General features: G+C 37.2%; 1 protein-coding gene across 10 annotated transcripts in view; it reads right to left on the bottom strand.

The window, feature by feature from the left end:
• RASAL2 (RAS protein activator like 2) overlaps positions 1–15,341 on the bottom strand; it is a 265,824-nt gene that overhangs the window by 48,390 nt on the left and 202,093 nt on the right. For all 10 annotated transcript variants that reach the window (XM_033092539.1, XM_033092540.1, XM_033092541.1 and 7 more), the window contains one exon: positions 2,587–2,696. In XM_033092539.1, coding sequence (XP_032948430.1) covers positions 2,587–2,696 — 110 coding nt within the window. The remainder of the gene's footprint in view (positions 1–2,586; positions 2,697–15,341) is intronic.

Here is a 15,341-nt window from a genome sequence, read left to right as displayed (position 1 = left end):
GATACCACTTATATGAAAACAAGCAAACCATGCATATGTGTGCATTTATGTAATTTATGTATGGAATTTTAAAGAGGTTTGAAAATACATGAATTGTTATTAAAGTTATTTATATGGGAAGATAGGAAAGGTGAAGAGGGACTTGAGTTTTTACGCTGCACTTATCTACTGAAACTTAAAAACAAACCAAAAACAAAGACATATGCATATTTTATTGTACAATTTAAAAACTGAAAAAAGGGCTGCTCACTAGCGTTTCCATAGATTTTCTGTAAGAATAGAAATGTTTTGGCTACTTAGATTTAGACGCTATCTACCATGTTGGAGGAAATGGCCTGACTTGAGGATTTGACGTCTATGACCCAAGAAAACCAGGGATCTCGTGGTCACACCATTAAGGGTACCAATTCAAAAAACTGAGTTGATTAGTATCTTGTACCTTAATTCTAGTTATCTGTGTCTTCAGATGATCTGAAGGCAAAAGAGCCTATTTTTTTAAGAAAATTGTAATACATCTCAAACTCTAGTGAGCAAATCCCTATACAAGAAGAATAAAGTTTTTGAAAATTTTTTGTATAGGCAACCTCTATGATTCAGACGGATTCTAAAAATAAAAAAGGGTTGTCTAATATCTGGGTTTTACTAGCGCCTTTTTATTATGCTGTATTCAAGACAGAAAAACACTGCTATTGATTGAAGCAGAACAGCATGGAAGGTGCATATAATGAACTTCGGTCCTTGGAAAAGGCTGAGCATGTGCTAACTATACAATAGCAATGTAAGAGACTAAGAACATATAATCTCTTGGTAATTGAATCTGAGAATTCCTTTATGCTACCTGAAGCAAAATGGAATAGGAGAGAGAATACTTGGAAAGTAAGAGAGTCACATTTAGTGCAAGCTTAAAATATGAAGCACACCTGTAAAAACTATCTCCTTGTCTCCCACGGTTACACATGCTGCTGCAGATCGGAACGATCTGGCTATTGAATTGGGAGTGTTTTAGTTGCTGCACAACATGCATCCTTGTTCTTAAACACCAATATTCTGGAAAAAAAATGTGTCATTCCATTTTATTGAAACTTATTTAGAAAATGCTTTGAATTCTTAACAATGATGAAAAGGTGCAGAATAACAGGAATCTAAGGAAAAGATATCAGAAGAAAACGGATCATTTTTTTTTTATGATGACCTTAAAGCAAAGAGGTATAAAAGAGATAATGAACAATACAATTACACTGCAAATTGGATAGATTTGCAAATTTCACAGAGCACCTCTAATATGTTTTAGGGATAAGAAGAGCTGATAAAGCAGTAGTTTCTTATCAACTCAGTATGGAGGACAAGGTACTTCATCTACAAAATAAGGAGAGTAATTCTTCCTGGCAAATCTATAATTTGCCATTACAGAGATTATAATCCATATTTCCGTGTTTACCATTTAGGCAACTGAAAGTAATGGACTTGCTGAAAGAAAAAAACCCCAAGTAAAAATAAGAGTATCAAATATGAGAGGCAAACATGAGTTCAAATCCAAGCTCTACCACTTATTAGCTGTGTGACCTTGGGCAAGTTTCTCAATCTCTTTTGCCTTAGTTTCCTCGTCTGTAAAATGAGGATAGTAATAGTAGTATCTGGGGTTGTATTACATGAGAAACTACATTAAAAGTGCTTGGCACAGTACATCAACTGTAATTGTAAAATTACATTGTAATGGCAAAAAATTATTAAAAAAACAAAAATACTTGGCACATAGTAAGGACTCAATAAATACTGGTGATGGTGGTGATGTGTCAAGACCTATTTTCCTAAATTGTATTTACTAATTATGGAAACATGAAGTATTTAAAAATGTGTCCGTCTTAGCACACCTTCAATGATTTTAGAAGGATGTTATCTCAGCAAGCTTTGCATTTGAGGTTTACTCAAGGCGGTAGTCCTAATTATTGAAACCCAGGCTTCCTTTTCAGATGTGTCTTCCAGATGGCACTGCAAACCAAAGACTGATTCCACATGCAGTACACAAAGAACAATGTAGCAGCAAAGAGCATGGACTCTGGAGCCCAATCGCCTGAGTTCAAATACCATTTTTTGCTATTTATTAAGCTGTATGACCTTAGGCAACTTTACCTAACCTCTCTGTGCCTCAGATTCTTCCTCTATAAAATGGTGGTAACAATAATACTTATCCTATAGGGTTACTGTAAAGATTAAACAAGATAATGTGTCTGAAGCATCTAGTACAGTTTCAAAAAATGTTAGCTATCATCATCATACCACATAGTCATTCTACAAAAGAAAGATGCACCTCTGACCGCCAGAACTTGGTTCTATAGAAAAAGCACAACTGACTCTTAAATTAGCTCTTAGATATCCACACACTCTCCGATATTATAAGATTCTTAAACTGGCTGAGTATTTGAGCCAACATTTTGAACCTTGCCTCAATATGAGCAAGACAAAAAATGTCAATTTTGTATTGGATCAGTCCAACTGTCATTGATGCAAAGTTGGAGAAGATCAAAATGCCTTATCGAAACCTCCTGTAAAACTGCTTTGTCTGTTTTAAGCAATTTAACTTCCTACCTGTCATCTGTATTGCGCAGGGATGGAAGCCGAAAGCTCGTGTTTCTGTCAAGCTTTGACTGGCTTTTGGTCCTCTTGATGGAGCCTTTCAGGCGCTTGCTGAAGAACCCCTAGAATGAAAAGGCAGAAGGTGGGAGAGAGAACCAAAAGGGAACTTTGCTATCTCCTTACTCTTCTGCACTAACTTTGCCAACGGCATTCAGATTTTTACAACACAGATCAGAAACAGGCTCCAGTTTTAATTTTTTAATTTGTAAATAATAGTTGCTTGAAACCACCCGGTAATGGGATGAAAAATTTTTCTTCTTCTGTGAAAATTGGGATAAACTTTTTGATAGCACTTGATTTCTTTTCTTAAATAGTTTCTATACTAGGTATGGTAGAGAAATTTCTAACTGTAATAATAGATATTAAAAACAATGTAATATAGAAAAATATACTCCTTTCTGTGAATATGGTGTCAGCAATTTCAACAGAAATAGCATCCAGTGATTTCCTGAACTCAGTTAAGGAAAAGAGAACACCATGTACAAAGGCCTTGAGGTGAGAGGTACTGGTGTATTGGACCAATCAACAAAAAGGCTGAATAATTAGTACAAAGGAATGTGCTGGTGGTCTCGAAAGTATTAACATTTTGTTTATATCAACTTGGATATGATATTTGTAAAGTTAAGTTTAAATAGAAACTATTTAAAAATGAAACAAGTATCATTTATGAAACCATTGAAGCTTCAGAAGAACAAAGTCCTTTATAGTTTTTGGCCCCTGCTTGTCTCCCGCCACTTGCCACCAAACCATCTAGAATTCCTCGAACATCTTCCTCCTCTTAGTACCTGGCAAATAATGGGCTTTCAATAAAGGTTTGTTGAATGAAAGAATAAATGCAAGAATGAATGAAGATGATCACTGCTTTCAAGAAATAATTCTATTGTTGGCAGAGGGAAGGACATCTTATAGAAACATTGTGAAATGCCTTAGCAAATGTGGGAATTCAAAAACTATTCTGGTGCATGGAAAATGACTCTAATCACCTTGAGATGATCATTATCTTATAAGAAGCTGTGTCCAGTAAACACTTCTATAAGGAAGAGAAGGAAATACTGGGCAACATCAGCACGTCGAGTCTTTTATATTCTTTTAGTTAGCATCAAAGCCCACTGTTTTTGGGTGAAGACTGCATTAATCAGGATAAGCTAGGTTATGATTATCTAATAGCCCCACAGTCTTAGTGGCATAAAGCCTGTTGTACGTCTATAAGGAGGTCAACTAAGGGAGATGGGGGCCTGGCTTTATGCTGTCCGCAGTCATGGACTTTGACTAAGAGAAGTTCCGTCTGGGTGCTTCTGTAGTTGCTGCAGCAAAATAAAGGAAATGTGACAAGTTATGTACTAGCTCGTAAAGCTTCACATCACATTTGCGTTTCATTAGACAAAAAAGGTCATAGGACCACATTTAATTTTAATGTAAAAGATGTACAATCATATCATGTATCCAGAAGAGAACTGAAAATATTTGGTGAACAGTGGAGTGGACTACTACAGTGCTTTTTTATGCCGAGTGTTTTGTAAATACACAGGCATTGCTCCTTTCATTAGGAAAAAACGGAAACAAACTTATTTAAATCAGAAATAGAACTATATTGCTGCTTAAAGAAAAATGCTTATGTTATTTCCTGTTGTTCTACTTGTAGCCCAAAGAATAAGGGTAAAAACTAGAAAATACTACACAGACATAATTCCCTAGGCTGGTCTATTTTTTTTTTTATAGGTGTATAGAGATTTATTGGAGGGAAGAACATAAGGCTATTTTTTAAAGTACTGTATTTCATAGAGACAGGCATTTGCCTGATCTCCTGTACAATCTTAACGTCATTAAGGAAAGTCACTGCCGTTTGTTCTCCAAGGCAAAGACTTTATTTACTACTTTCTATGATTCAATCAAGATGAGTCACATTTGCTCAGAAATGTCGTCAGCAAACCAGACCTAAGTTTATAGAATTCTATTAGGATCGTTTACAGTTGCTTCAAAAACCACTGGCCAAAGTTGAGATCCAGCCCAAGGACCTGACCGAATACCATATATAAATACATTTCTAACAAAAATACAGTCAAGCATTTGACTGAGAATGCACCAGCAGATGTTCACTCGTATAGGACTTCCACGCTGCTTTTTGTGGCATTTAATCCACTGATTTCATCAATACTTATTTTATGGCTATTTGTTATAAAGTACTGTACCAGGTATTGTAAGGGAATCAAAACAAACACAAACGCCACTTTCAAGGAACTTGTAGTTTAATATGAGATTTAAAACTAACATAAATATATATGACACATGTCCTTAATGCCTGGCATATTTAATCACAAAATAAAAGTTAACTATCCTATTTCTCTGAATATAGCACACTACTGATTGTAAGTCATACCATTATTTTATGTCCACTAAGGAGAAGGCTGCCAATGAAACTAACACAATGCTGTATCACTTAGATTTTTTATTTTGTATTAAAGGAGAAGTTTTTTTACAAAAACGTATTCAGGCAGGTTTTGTCAGATATCACATGTGTATGCATAAAAAGATCATTTGTAAAATAAAGTGGTTAAGGTATTCCCAATGCTTCTTCATTCTTCTGAACTACTTTTTGACTCAGAATTGTTCATATTTCCCACATATCATCATCCTGTATTCTTTTAAGAACGTTGATAACATAATGTATCAGAAAAGAGTAATCTACAGAGATGTTAAAAAGTGAAAACTGTGCATCTTAGAATTGACGAAACACGGTATTATTTTAGAGAGGTGCATAGGAAATGATTTCAGGAATTCAGAGAAAGAAGAGGTTACATCATCTGGAGAAATAAGGGGAAGTTGTATACAAGAAGTGGAATATACTAGATCCAACAGGGCAGACAGGATTTGGGTCTGGGGGTGGCGAGTTCCAAGGGTGTTGTATAAAGTACAGCATGAGAAATGGCACAGAGGTAAGAACACACAGGGTATATATTAAGTAGATTTGGTCTGGATGGTATATGATTAGGAGCAGCAAAAACTAAGATTGCAAAGGTAGTTTTATCATCTATTAATGTATTATTGTTGCTCAGGTTGGGCCTTAGACTTTCAAGGGAAGGTATACTGCTGTATCTCAATATCTACCAGAGTGACTAAACCTTAGTCAGTGCTCAATAAATATCTTAGAACTATACACATGAAATTATAGTTGTTTTTGGAATACAGATAAGGGAAAGTTTAAGACCACCCAAAGTGGTCAGTGATATTTCACGGAGATAGAAGAACACAAAATTCTGCTTTGGTCTTCTTGATATGACTGAAACGTGTTTTTTACTTCAGAATACTGTTTAGCTTAGAGCCCTGTTTGACAGAAGGTTTTCATTCTCCCCTGACTCCCAATATTCAGTGGCACTCAGGAAGAGGCTCTGGGATTTTCCAAGCTTACCATGACAGCATCCAAACCATTATTCCCTAAAATAATGGTTTGGAGCAAAGCATATCCTTTGAGGTTCACATCTTGGTTTAGCATCCTTTATCATTCTTTGCTGTTATCATGCAGTAATCTCTCTTTTACTTTCCTTTCTTCATTAAAGATTTTAAACCCTAGCTTGCAATATTTCTCTCTCTTAACTCTTAACACCATACTAGTAAATAACCAGGTAGTGATCCAGCTAATATCCCAGCTTCACAATTCCTTGATTCCAATAATCCTTATCCTCCTCTCCAGCTATCCACTTCTAGCCACACCCTAGATCTTACCATTCAGAGAACCTCCACCTCAGACATCTTAAACAGTAACATTCTTCTTTCTGACTTTTCTTCATGGTCATGTACCTCTTTTTCCCAATACAGATGCTCTTCAACCTCACAGAAACCTCTAGTCTCTTGACCGCCCCATTTTCTCCCTGTCCCTGTTTTCTTCTCTGTCCAACCTGGATTTCATGGCCAGTCATATGAAGCTACTCAATCACCAACAACCTCCATTCTCTCAATAATCAGCTATCCGCAATCGAAATTGGATCAATGTTTAAATTCTGGTCCCAGGATCAAGTTGTTCAGGAAGACCACAGAGCTGAACAGACTGATGCCACTAAAAATTCACTGTCTCCAAGCGAGGCTTGGCTTCTATGCCTTTGTCCCAGACCAACCGTGCACTGAGCCTTCCAGCAATATTACTCCCTGTGGGAAACCTCAGAGTACAGGGCATGCCCGCGTGCCCACTGCCCCCTTCTGAGCAATTCCTTGTGTAACTTTACTAACAATTGTCACCCCAATAAACTTTAATTAAAATCAAAATTAAAAAAACTTAAAGAAAATAATAAAATAATGGAACAGGGGTAACTGCAAGCATTCACTGAAAATGAAACTAGGGTGAGAGACTACTGAATAAGCTAAGTGGAATCATGATTTTTCCTCCCAGAAACTACTACAACAAGGGAAGGGAAGGAAACTTGAAATAAGTTCCACAGTAGCAGGAATTTGGGGCTGTTTTGTTCAGTGATGTATGCCAGTGCCTACAGTGATACTTGGCACATCGGAAGCATTCCATAAACACTTGTTGACTGAACGAATATACTGAAGGCTTCCTGGGTAGAAAGCACTTGGCCAGGTGCTTTCCAATATGTAATACCATTTAGTCAATGTGACGACTCCACAATGCAAGTATTCAGTAACTTGCTTTAGGTAATGCTCTTAATGAGGAGTTAGGATTTCAACCCAGTATAGTGCTAGTACTTAAAGTTTCATTTATTCATATATTTACTGAGCACCTATTATTTGCCAGGTACTCAAGGCACTTGAGACATGCTTATATACTAGTGGAACAAGACGGACAATACACAAAGAACACAGTAAATTAGTAAAAGACAAGCACTAGAGAACAATAGAGCCTAGGGTTGGGAACATAAAGCGGTCATGGTAAGCCTTATGGAGAAAGATGACACTGAGGAGAGGCTTGAAGGAAGTGAGTCAGCCTGCAGATATCAGAAGGGAAAAGCATTCCAGGCAACAGGAAGGAGTAGGATGGGCAAAGGCTTCAAGGCAGAAGCAGACCCAGTATGTTCAGAGAGAGCCAAGAAGTCAGTGTGGCTGGAGTGGAGAAGGCAGTGGGAAGGCTTGTGGGACATGAGGTCAGAGAGAAGCAGGTGGTGTTGGTCCCAGCAGTGGGGCGGGGGTGCAGACCCTTCCTGTAGGCCACTGCAAGGACCTCACCTTTTACTTTGATTTCCAAGGAAAGACAAGCCCATTCACAGCAGTCACAAATAAGCATTTGCTTCTGGGAGAAAAATACTTTTAGCTATGAAAATAGAAATGTGTACTGATTTAATATGGTTTGGAACAAGAACATGCAATATGTGAACAGCACTTTCTTTATCACCAGAAGATCACAGACGGCCTCTGACTTTCCCCAGGTCACACAGCTGCTAAGTGGCAGAGCAGAATTTCAAGCCCTGGCAGCCTGACTCTGGAACCCTTGTTTCATAACCACTACACTATACTAACTCTCCACAACCTAATTCCTCTTCATATACTCTGCGCACTATAGTATAATGTGTGTTATACTTAATTTCTACACATATATTATAGAATTATATACCACAAAGAGGTAAGAAACGCAGTATGACAACTCAAAAACATGAGGGAAGAAAACAAAAAAAACCACTAGTGGAACAACGTACTTAGCAAAATTTGTCCCTAGGACTCCTACTATATCATTAAACTAAAGTCAAGTTGAAACTCAATTGAAATTATTTTTCTATGTAACTGATTCTATGGTCACTGAGAGGAAATAATCCAAATATAAAGTTTTAAAATAGATGGACACCAACAGGAAGATGCTTCCCTCTCTCTCACAGGAAGTTATAGTGTCTGTGTCTTATGTCAATGTGAAGGGTAAATGGGGCTCCTACAGGCATACTCTAGAAATCCAATAGCATAAATGGAAACAAAAGACGACAAATGAACGGATTTCATCCTTCTAATTGACGCCAACCTAATCTGAAAGAATACTAATAAAACCCTGAAAACAAATCCTACCTCATCCAATTCTCCTTTGACATGCTGAGGCTACCATGTACAATTTTTAAAAAATAGTAAAAAGCTTATCATTTTAAACAACTACATTGTTGCAGCAATTGATACAACCAAAATGACTTACTTTAATTAGCCGGTACTCACTATTTCCTGTCAAAATAAGGCTTAAAATTAGCAACTGCCAGTGAAAGAAAGAGCCGGATGTCGCCGGCTTTCTCTGGAGCTTGGTGAATGTGAAGATAATGATGAAAGCCGGTTACCACCTGCAAATTGAAGTAACCCCTGAAGACGGAACTGGGCTATCAGGGCATGGCTGGTATCTGAAATAAAACTGCTGCTACGCAACCACGCTCAGAAGCCTCAGTGGTGACGAGATGCTGACTTGCTGGTGTCCTAGCGTTGCTGCTGCTCCCTTAAGACATGGCGAGGTGGAGGCAGAGAAACATGTCATCATCACCTTTCACAGAAACACCACTGATGTGCAACAGAACTCGGCTTTGAACTTGTCGGAGACTTTTTCGTATCAGTGACCACACAAGGGATCAAGCGATTCTAGGCGATTAAGTAATTTCAATGGCAGTTCCTTAGAATGTTGTATGTCTCACACTAAGGAAATGGCACCTTGTCAACTAGAAAGGAATCAGGTGAGGATTGGTTTCATTCTTGCTTTTTAAGTTGTAGTTCAATGAATAAGTTAATCTCTGTGTATTTTGCACATCTTAGCAGTTCATATTATGAATTGTAATTACCTGAGAATAAGGGCTACATCATATATAAATTATTCCCTTCCTTGCTCTTAATATAACTTAGGAGCTTGTAGATGTTCAATAAATGTTGACTTAAATTAACAAAGAAAAAGGAAATGGAAAGGTAACTGAAAATGCTAAACCCCATTTTCCAGTCATCTTATTTTATTTGCTTTATTTATCTTCCAGTTATTGGAAATCCAAACAGGAAGGGAAACTCTAGGTAACAAGAATAATAAAACAACAGACGCACAGTGCTTTATGGTCAACAAGCAGTTTCAATGTGGGTAATTTCTCCCTTAGTGGAGGTTTTGGGGATTTTGGTTAGGTGTTTTATTTTTGTTTTTGTCTTTTTACAAATTTAAGCATCAAAGGGGGAAAAATGTTCTGTCATAAATTATAACTGTTTTTCTAGACCAGCGCTGATCAATCAGAACCCTTGGTCTTGGAGCACAGTCATTTGCATTTTTGACAAGCATCCAATGATTTTCTTTTATCAAGCAAAGTAAAACTTTTATAATGAAACTTTTCAACATACAAAAGCATAGAAATCAACATATTAAACACATACCCTTTAATCAGATCTAACCAATGTTAACACATGGATGTTATTAGATTATATTAAAATATAAATGTAAAATATGTTCTAATATATAACACATAATAATATATTGATATGTTAAGATTTGCTAGGGGGGCAAATGGAAGGTATTTAGCACCTCTCGATCCCTAATAATATTCTTTGCCTTAGAGATTCATTTTCATTTGATAGAACACTGTTATATCAGGTTTCTTTTGATTATTACCTTCCTGTTAAATTTTTTCAAATCCTTTACTTTCAACTTTTATATATTATGTTTTAAATGTATGTTTTCTTTTAAAACATTAGGTTTATGGAGGTATATGTACAAAAGGCAAAATTTACTATTTTTAGGTGCAGAGCTTGATGAGTTTGACACATGTATACTACCACCCACATCTGAGACATAGAACATTACTATTGCCCCCAAAGTTACAAACATTTTAATAGTTAATCCCTTTCTCCCTCCCTCAACCCCTAAAAACCACTAATCTGATTTGTCCCTAGTTTTATCTTTTCCAGAATGTTACATAAACGGAATTATGCGGTAGGAGTCTTCTTTCACTTAGCAGATACTGTTTTTGAAATTTGTCCATTTTATTGTGTATGTCAGTGTTCTGTTCCTTCTTGTTCTACTGTATAGATATTACCAAAATTTGTTTATCCATTTACCAACTGATAGACATTTGCATTATTTCCAGTCTGAGTCTATTAAGAATAACTCTGCTTTAAAAAAATTGTAAACAAGTCTTTACATGAGCATACATACGGTTTGGGAACCACTGAGTTCAAACCTGTTCTGGAAATTTACACATAGCAGGAAGCCTTTTAAGAGGATGTTCATGAGGTGGAATTGGGGAGAGATCTTGAAAAGGGAAGGAATTCCTGATTTTTCCCCCCTTTATATTTGAAATAATTTTAGATTTACAGAAATTTTGGAAAAAATAGTAGAGATTTCCTTTGCCCAGCTTTCTCTAATGTTAACATCTTAAATAAAACTGTAGTATAATCATGAAAAGTAGGAAATTAACATAGGTGCCAGAATGACTGAAATTACAGATCTAATTTATAATTTCACCAGTCTTCCCACTGTATTAGTTTCCTATTGCTGCTGTAACAAATTACCACAAACATGGTGAATTAAAAAGTACAAATTGATTGTCTCCTAGTTCTGTAAGTCAGAAGTCCAGTTCAGGTCTCAGCTGGCTAAAATCAAGGTGTCAGCAGGGCTGCATTCCTTTCTGAAGGCCCTAGGGAAGAATCTGCTCCTTGCCTTCTCCAGCTGCTAAAGCCCACTCACATTCCATGGCTCGTGGTTCCTTTCCTCCATCTTCAAAGCCAGCAATGTTGCCTCTCTCTGAAAGGTTCTCAGCTTTTAAGGCTTCATGTGATAAGATTGGACCCACTTGGATAATCTAGGGTACTCTTCCTACCTCAAGATTTTTAGCCTTAATCACATCTGCAAAAGTCTCTTGCCTTGTAAGGAAAGGTATTCACAGATTCCGTGTATTAGGATGTGGAATCTTGGGGCACTGTCTGAAGGTGGAGCAAAGCTATAGTGACCACTGACCAAGAACAATGCAGCCAACTCCATTAATTATAACAGAATTTATTGTAGGGCAATTTACGTTCAGGAAGATTTGGTCGGAGCGGTGGCCCAGCACTCCGTATAGATTATTCTTCACTACTGAACAGTGGTTACAGTACATATTTTATAGCATAGCTGAACTACTACTGATTGACAAGACAATGGGACAAAGAATGCAGTATGGCCAGGAACCACACCTCCTAGTGGTCGTAGGATGAATAATTGCTTAGAATCCACACCAACACCCAGTTTGGTATTTACCTTGGTTGCTATGCCATCCTGGACATTCACTGACAGGAATCTTTGTGGTTACGTTGTGTAAGCTTACAGGACACAGCTAATCATTAACTATGAGGCTTTGGTGCTGGCTGAGGGTAGTTAGGTCAGAGATCTCAGCACAGAAAAACAAAAGCAGGGATACAAAGATGGAGTCATTTTTGTTCACAGCAACATCTATACAGGCATTTTTTTTCCTTCCACACATAGTTTCTTATGAGTGGGCCTTTAGGTTGTTGTCAGTCTTTGCAATCACAAATAATGCTGCAAGGACGACCTTGTGCATGCATGTCTTTTCATCCTGATGGAAGCGTATCTTCAGGGTAGACAGCTAGAAGTGGGATTGCCGGGTCAAAATGATAGTGTATATGTGGCTTTGCCAGAATCAAGAGGTGTAGTACCTGTTTGAATTCTGATCAGCAATGTATGAGTGCCAGTTTCCCATAGACTCGCCAACTGAATTTGTTGTCATACTTTATAGATTTTGCTAGCTTAAAAGGTGAAACAGTATGTCTGTACTCTTTTAATTTGCATTTCTCTGATTATAAGTGTTGTTTTGAGTGTTGTTTTTATATGTTCAAGACAATTTTATAGTTTTTGAGAGCTACCTATTATCTTTTTTTTTATTTTTATTTTTTAAAGATTTTATTGGGGAAGGGGAACAGGACTTTATTGGGGAACAGTGTGTACTTCCAGGATTTTTTTCTAAGTCAAGTTGTTGTCCTTTCAATTTTAGTTGTGGAGGGTGCTATTCAGCTTCAAGTTGTTGTCCTTTCAGTCTTAGTTGTGGGGGGCACAGCTCAGCTCCAGGTCCAGTTGCCGTTGCTAGTTGCAGGGGGCACAGCCCACCATCCCTTGTGGGAGTCGAACCAGCAACCTTGTGGTTGAGAGCTCATGCTCTAATCAGCTGAGCCATCTGGGAGCTCAGCGGCAGCTCAGCTCAAGGTGCAGTGTTCAATTTTTTAGTTGCAGGGGAAGCTGCCCACCATCCCTTGCGGGACTCGAGGAATCGAACTGGCAGCCTTGTGGTTGAGAGCCCACTGGTCCATGTGGGAATCGAACCAGCAGCCTTCAGAGTTAGGAGCATGGAGCTCTAACTGCCTGAGCCACTGGGCCAGCCCCTACCTATTATCTTTTTTTTCAATTTTTCTATTGGGCTTTTGGTCATTTGATGCTCAATTTTTAATAGTTCTTTATTTATATGTTTTGAATATTTTCTCCCAGTCAGCCAGTAGTGTTTTAACTTTGTTATGATGTTTTCTGCCATGCAATCTTTAAAAAACATTTTGCCTCTGGCTTTTCAGTAACCATTACAGAAAGTTTTTTCCTACATTAAGATTAAAGAGGAATTCATCTAAGTTTTCTTTTAGTAGTTGTATGGTTTACTTATTTATCTTTTACATTTAGATCCCTAATCCATTTGGAGTTTACTCTTGTTTAAAATGTGATATACACATCCAATTTTGTCTTTTATTCCAAGCGGCTACTCAGTTGCCCCTACACTATTTGTTTCGAATACCAACTCCTCAGAAGCCATTCTTGATTTCTATAATAGGAGTTAGCCTCTAACTTCTGATTACCCAAAGCCTTTTGTTTATACTACTGTTTTCCTTTGTCTTGACCAATAATTAGTTCTATTCCAGTTTTATCCCTTACTGAACCTTCACTCCTGAAGGCAAACATTAGAGACCTTATCTCTGTATTTCTTCAATGCTTAGCACATATTGGACTACTTAACATATATTTGCGGAACGCTAATAATGATTAACTTGAATTATTAAGAAAAGTCCAATTCACTCTAGAAAGTAGGGTAAATATCTGATAAATCTGAGGGGGGAACACGTCAAAATTATTAGGATAAAATCAAATTTGGTGTTTTAAAGAGGGAAAGTTTAGTATCTGGAGTAGTCACTTCTGTAGACCACCTCAGTTCCTACTGATGAGGTGTATGCTGATTTTCTTATGACTAGCAGAGACTGCTGATCTTACTCAAATTCAGAGTGTAAAAATTAAGGGAGGTGGTTTTAAGGGATAAAAGAATGAGAAATGATTGGTCAAAACTAAGAAAGAGAACATGCCCCTAAAGTGAAGTCTATTAGTCTTCCGGACAGTCTCCCAGAGGCTATCGTGGAAGTCTGAAAAGGTATCAGGCAATATAATGTGAAAGACATTTTTTCATTGTCAGGGGAGATGGACTAGATGAAGTTAATTGAAATTTTTCCATCTCTCATTTTTAGGACTCTAAGAATAACAGCATCACAGATGGAAGTGCGCTTTGTAGCCTATTACTTATTTTAAAAAAATAAAATTCTCACTGCCTCTGGTGAAACAAAATGCACCTAAAACCCACATTATGGAAATGGCGGTGAGCGAACAGTACCAAGTAAAACAATATACATTATTCTTTACTAATGTCTATCATGAAAAAGATTTTATTAGGCATACTTGCATAATAACCTCTAGAGGCTATTTCCTAATTATATTGCTTCTAATCCTGTAAACACTTCTTTCCATTATACATTTAGGCCTAAAAATACTAACAAATTGGTCCTTAGTATATATAGTACCTTTGTATCTGCAAACCCCCGAGGACCTTAAAGTAGTTGTGTAGTATTTCATGATCATAAAAGGCATCATGGCCCTTCCCGAAGGTCAAACAGTTTACTCTTGGCCACACGAGTGACATGCTACCTGAACAGACATTCAAAAATACGGTTCTTACCATTTTGCCATTTCTAGGTACAAATTCTTAAATGCTAAAATATGAAATCCTTCTCTTGATATTCTGGCAGAACTCAAAAGGCAGGTGACACAGGCCCTAATGATATGGTCAGAAGAGTGCAGAGCCCTTTGTACCTGCAGGCACCTCATCTGAATGGGGACGTGCTCCTGAGGGACAGTGGTCTCCCTGAGTAAGAGACGAGTCCAGGCAGCTAAGGACAGATCATCAAGTTTTGACCTTCACTTTTACTGGATGTACTCGTATTGTCTTTTTTTCATTTAACTTATAAAGACTCGAGAGGCTGACCACATCCATTCCCGCACATCCAATTATTCACTGAGTGAGAAGCAAAATAAGATAGTTCTCATGAGTCACCCTGTCGTTAATCTCTCAGGATTTCCACAGAAGAAAAATTATTTCTTTACACTGTCCACCCTTAATTCTATTTTACTTAACAGATTAATGTAGATCCTTTGCAAAAATAGTACCAATGTTGATTAATTTAAAACAATCAAGGAATGATGAAGATGCTACAGCATACGAGGTTCAAGTCTTTCGACGTACATTCCTTGGGTAATCACAAGCGCCACCTCTATATTAAGTGAGTTTTCATAATCAGATTGGAAAAGAGAAATGGTCAGTTCTGATCTTCTAGAAGAGTGGTTCCTAAATGGTCTTGACCATGTATCAAATGAGTAAAATATGGATGGTGTGCAATCCTAAAATTGTTCACTTATAACATATAAGAATGTTCTGATGCATAACTACAAAACATTCAAAAACAAAATTTTTAAAAGAGTG

The sequence above is a fragment of the Rhinolophus ferrumequinum genome, chromosome 22 (genome assembly GCF_004115265.2).
Source record: "Rhinolophus ferrumequinum isolate MPI-CBG mRhiFer1 chromosome 22, mRhiFer1_v1.p, whole genome shotgun sequence".
Classification (NCBI taxonomy): Eukaryota; Metazoa; Chordata; class Mammalia; order Chiroptera; family Rhinolophidae; genus Rhinolophus; species Rhinolophus ferrumequinum.
Note: the sequence above shows the minus strand (reverse complement) of the source record. Positions and strands in the feature narration are given on the sequence as shown.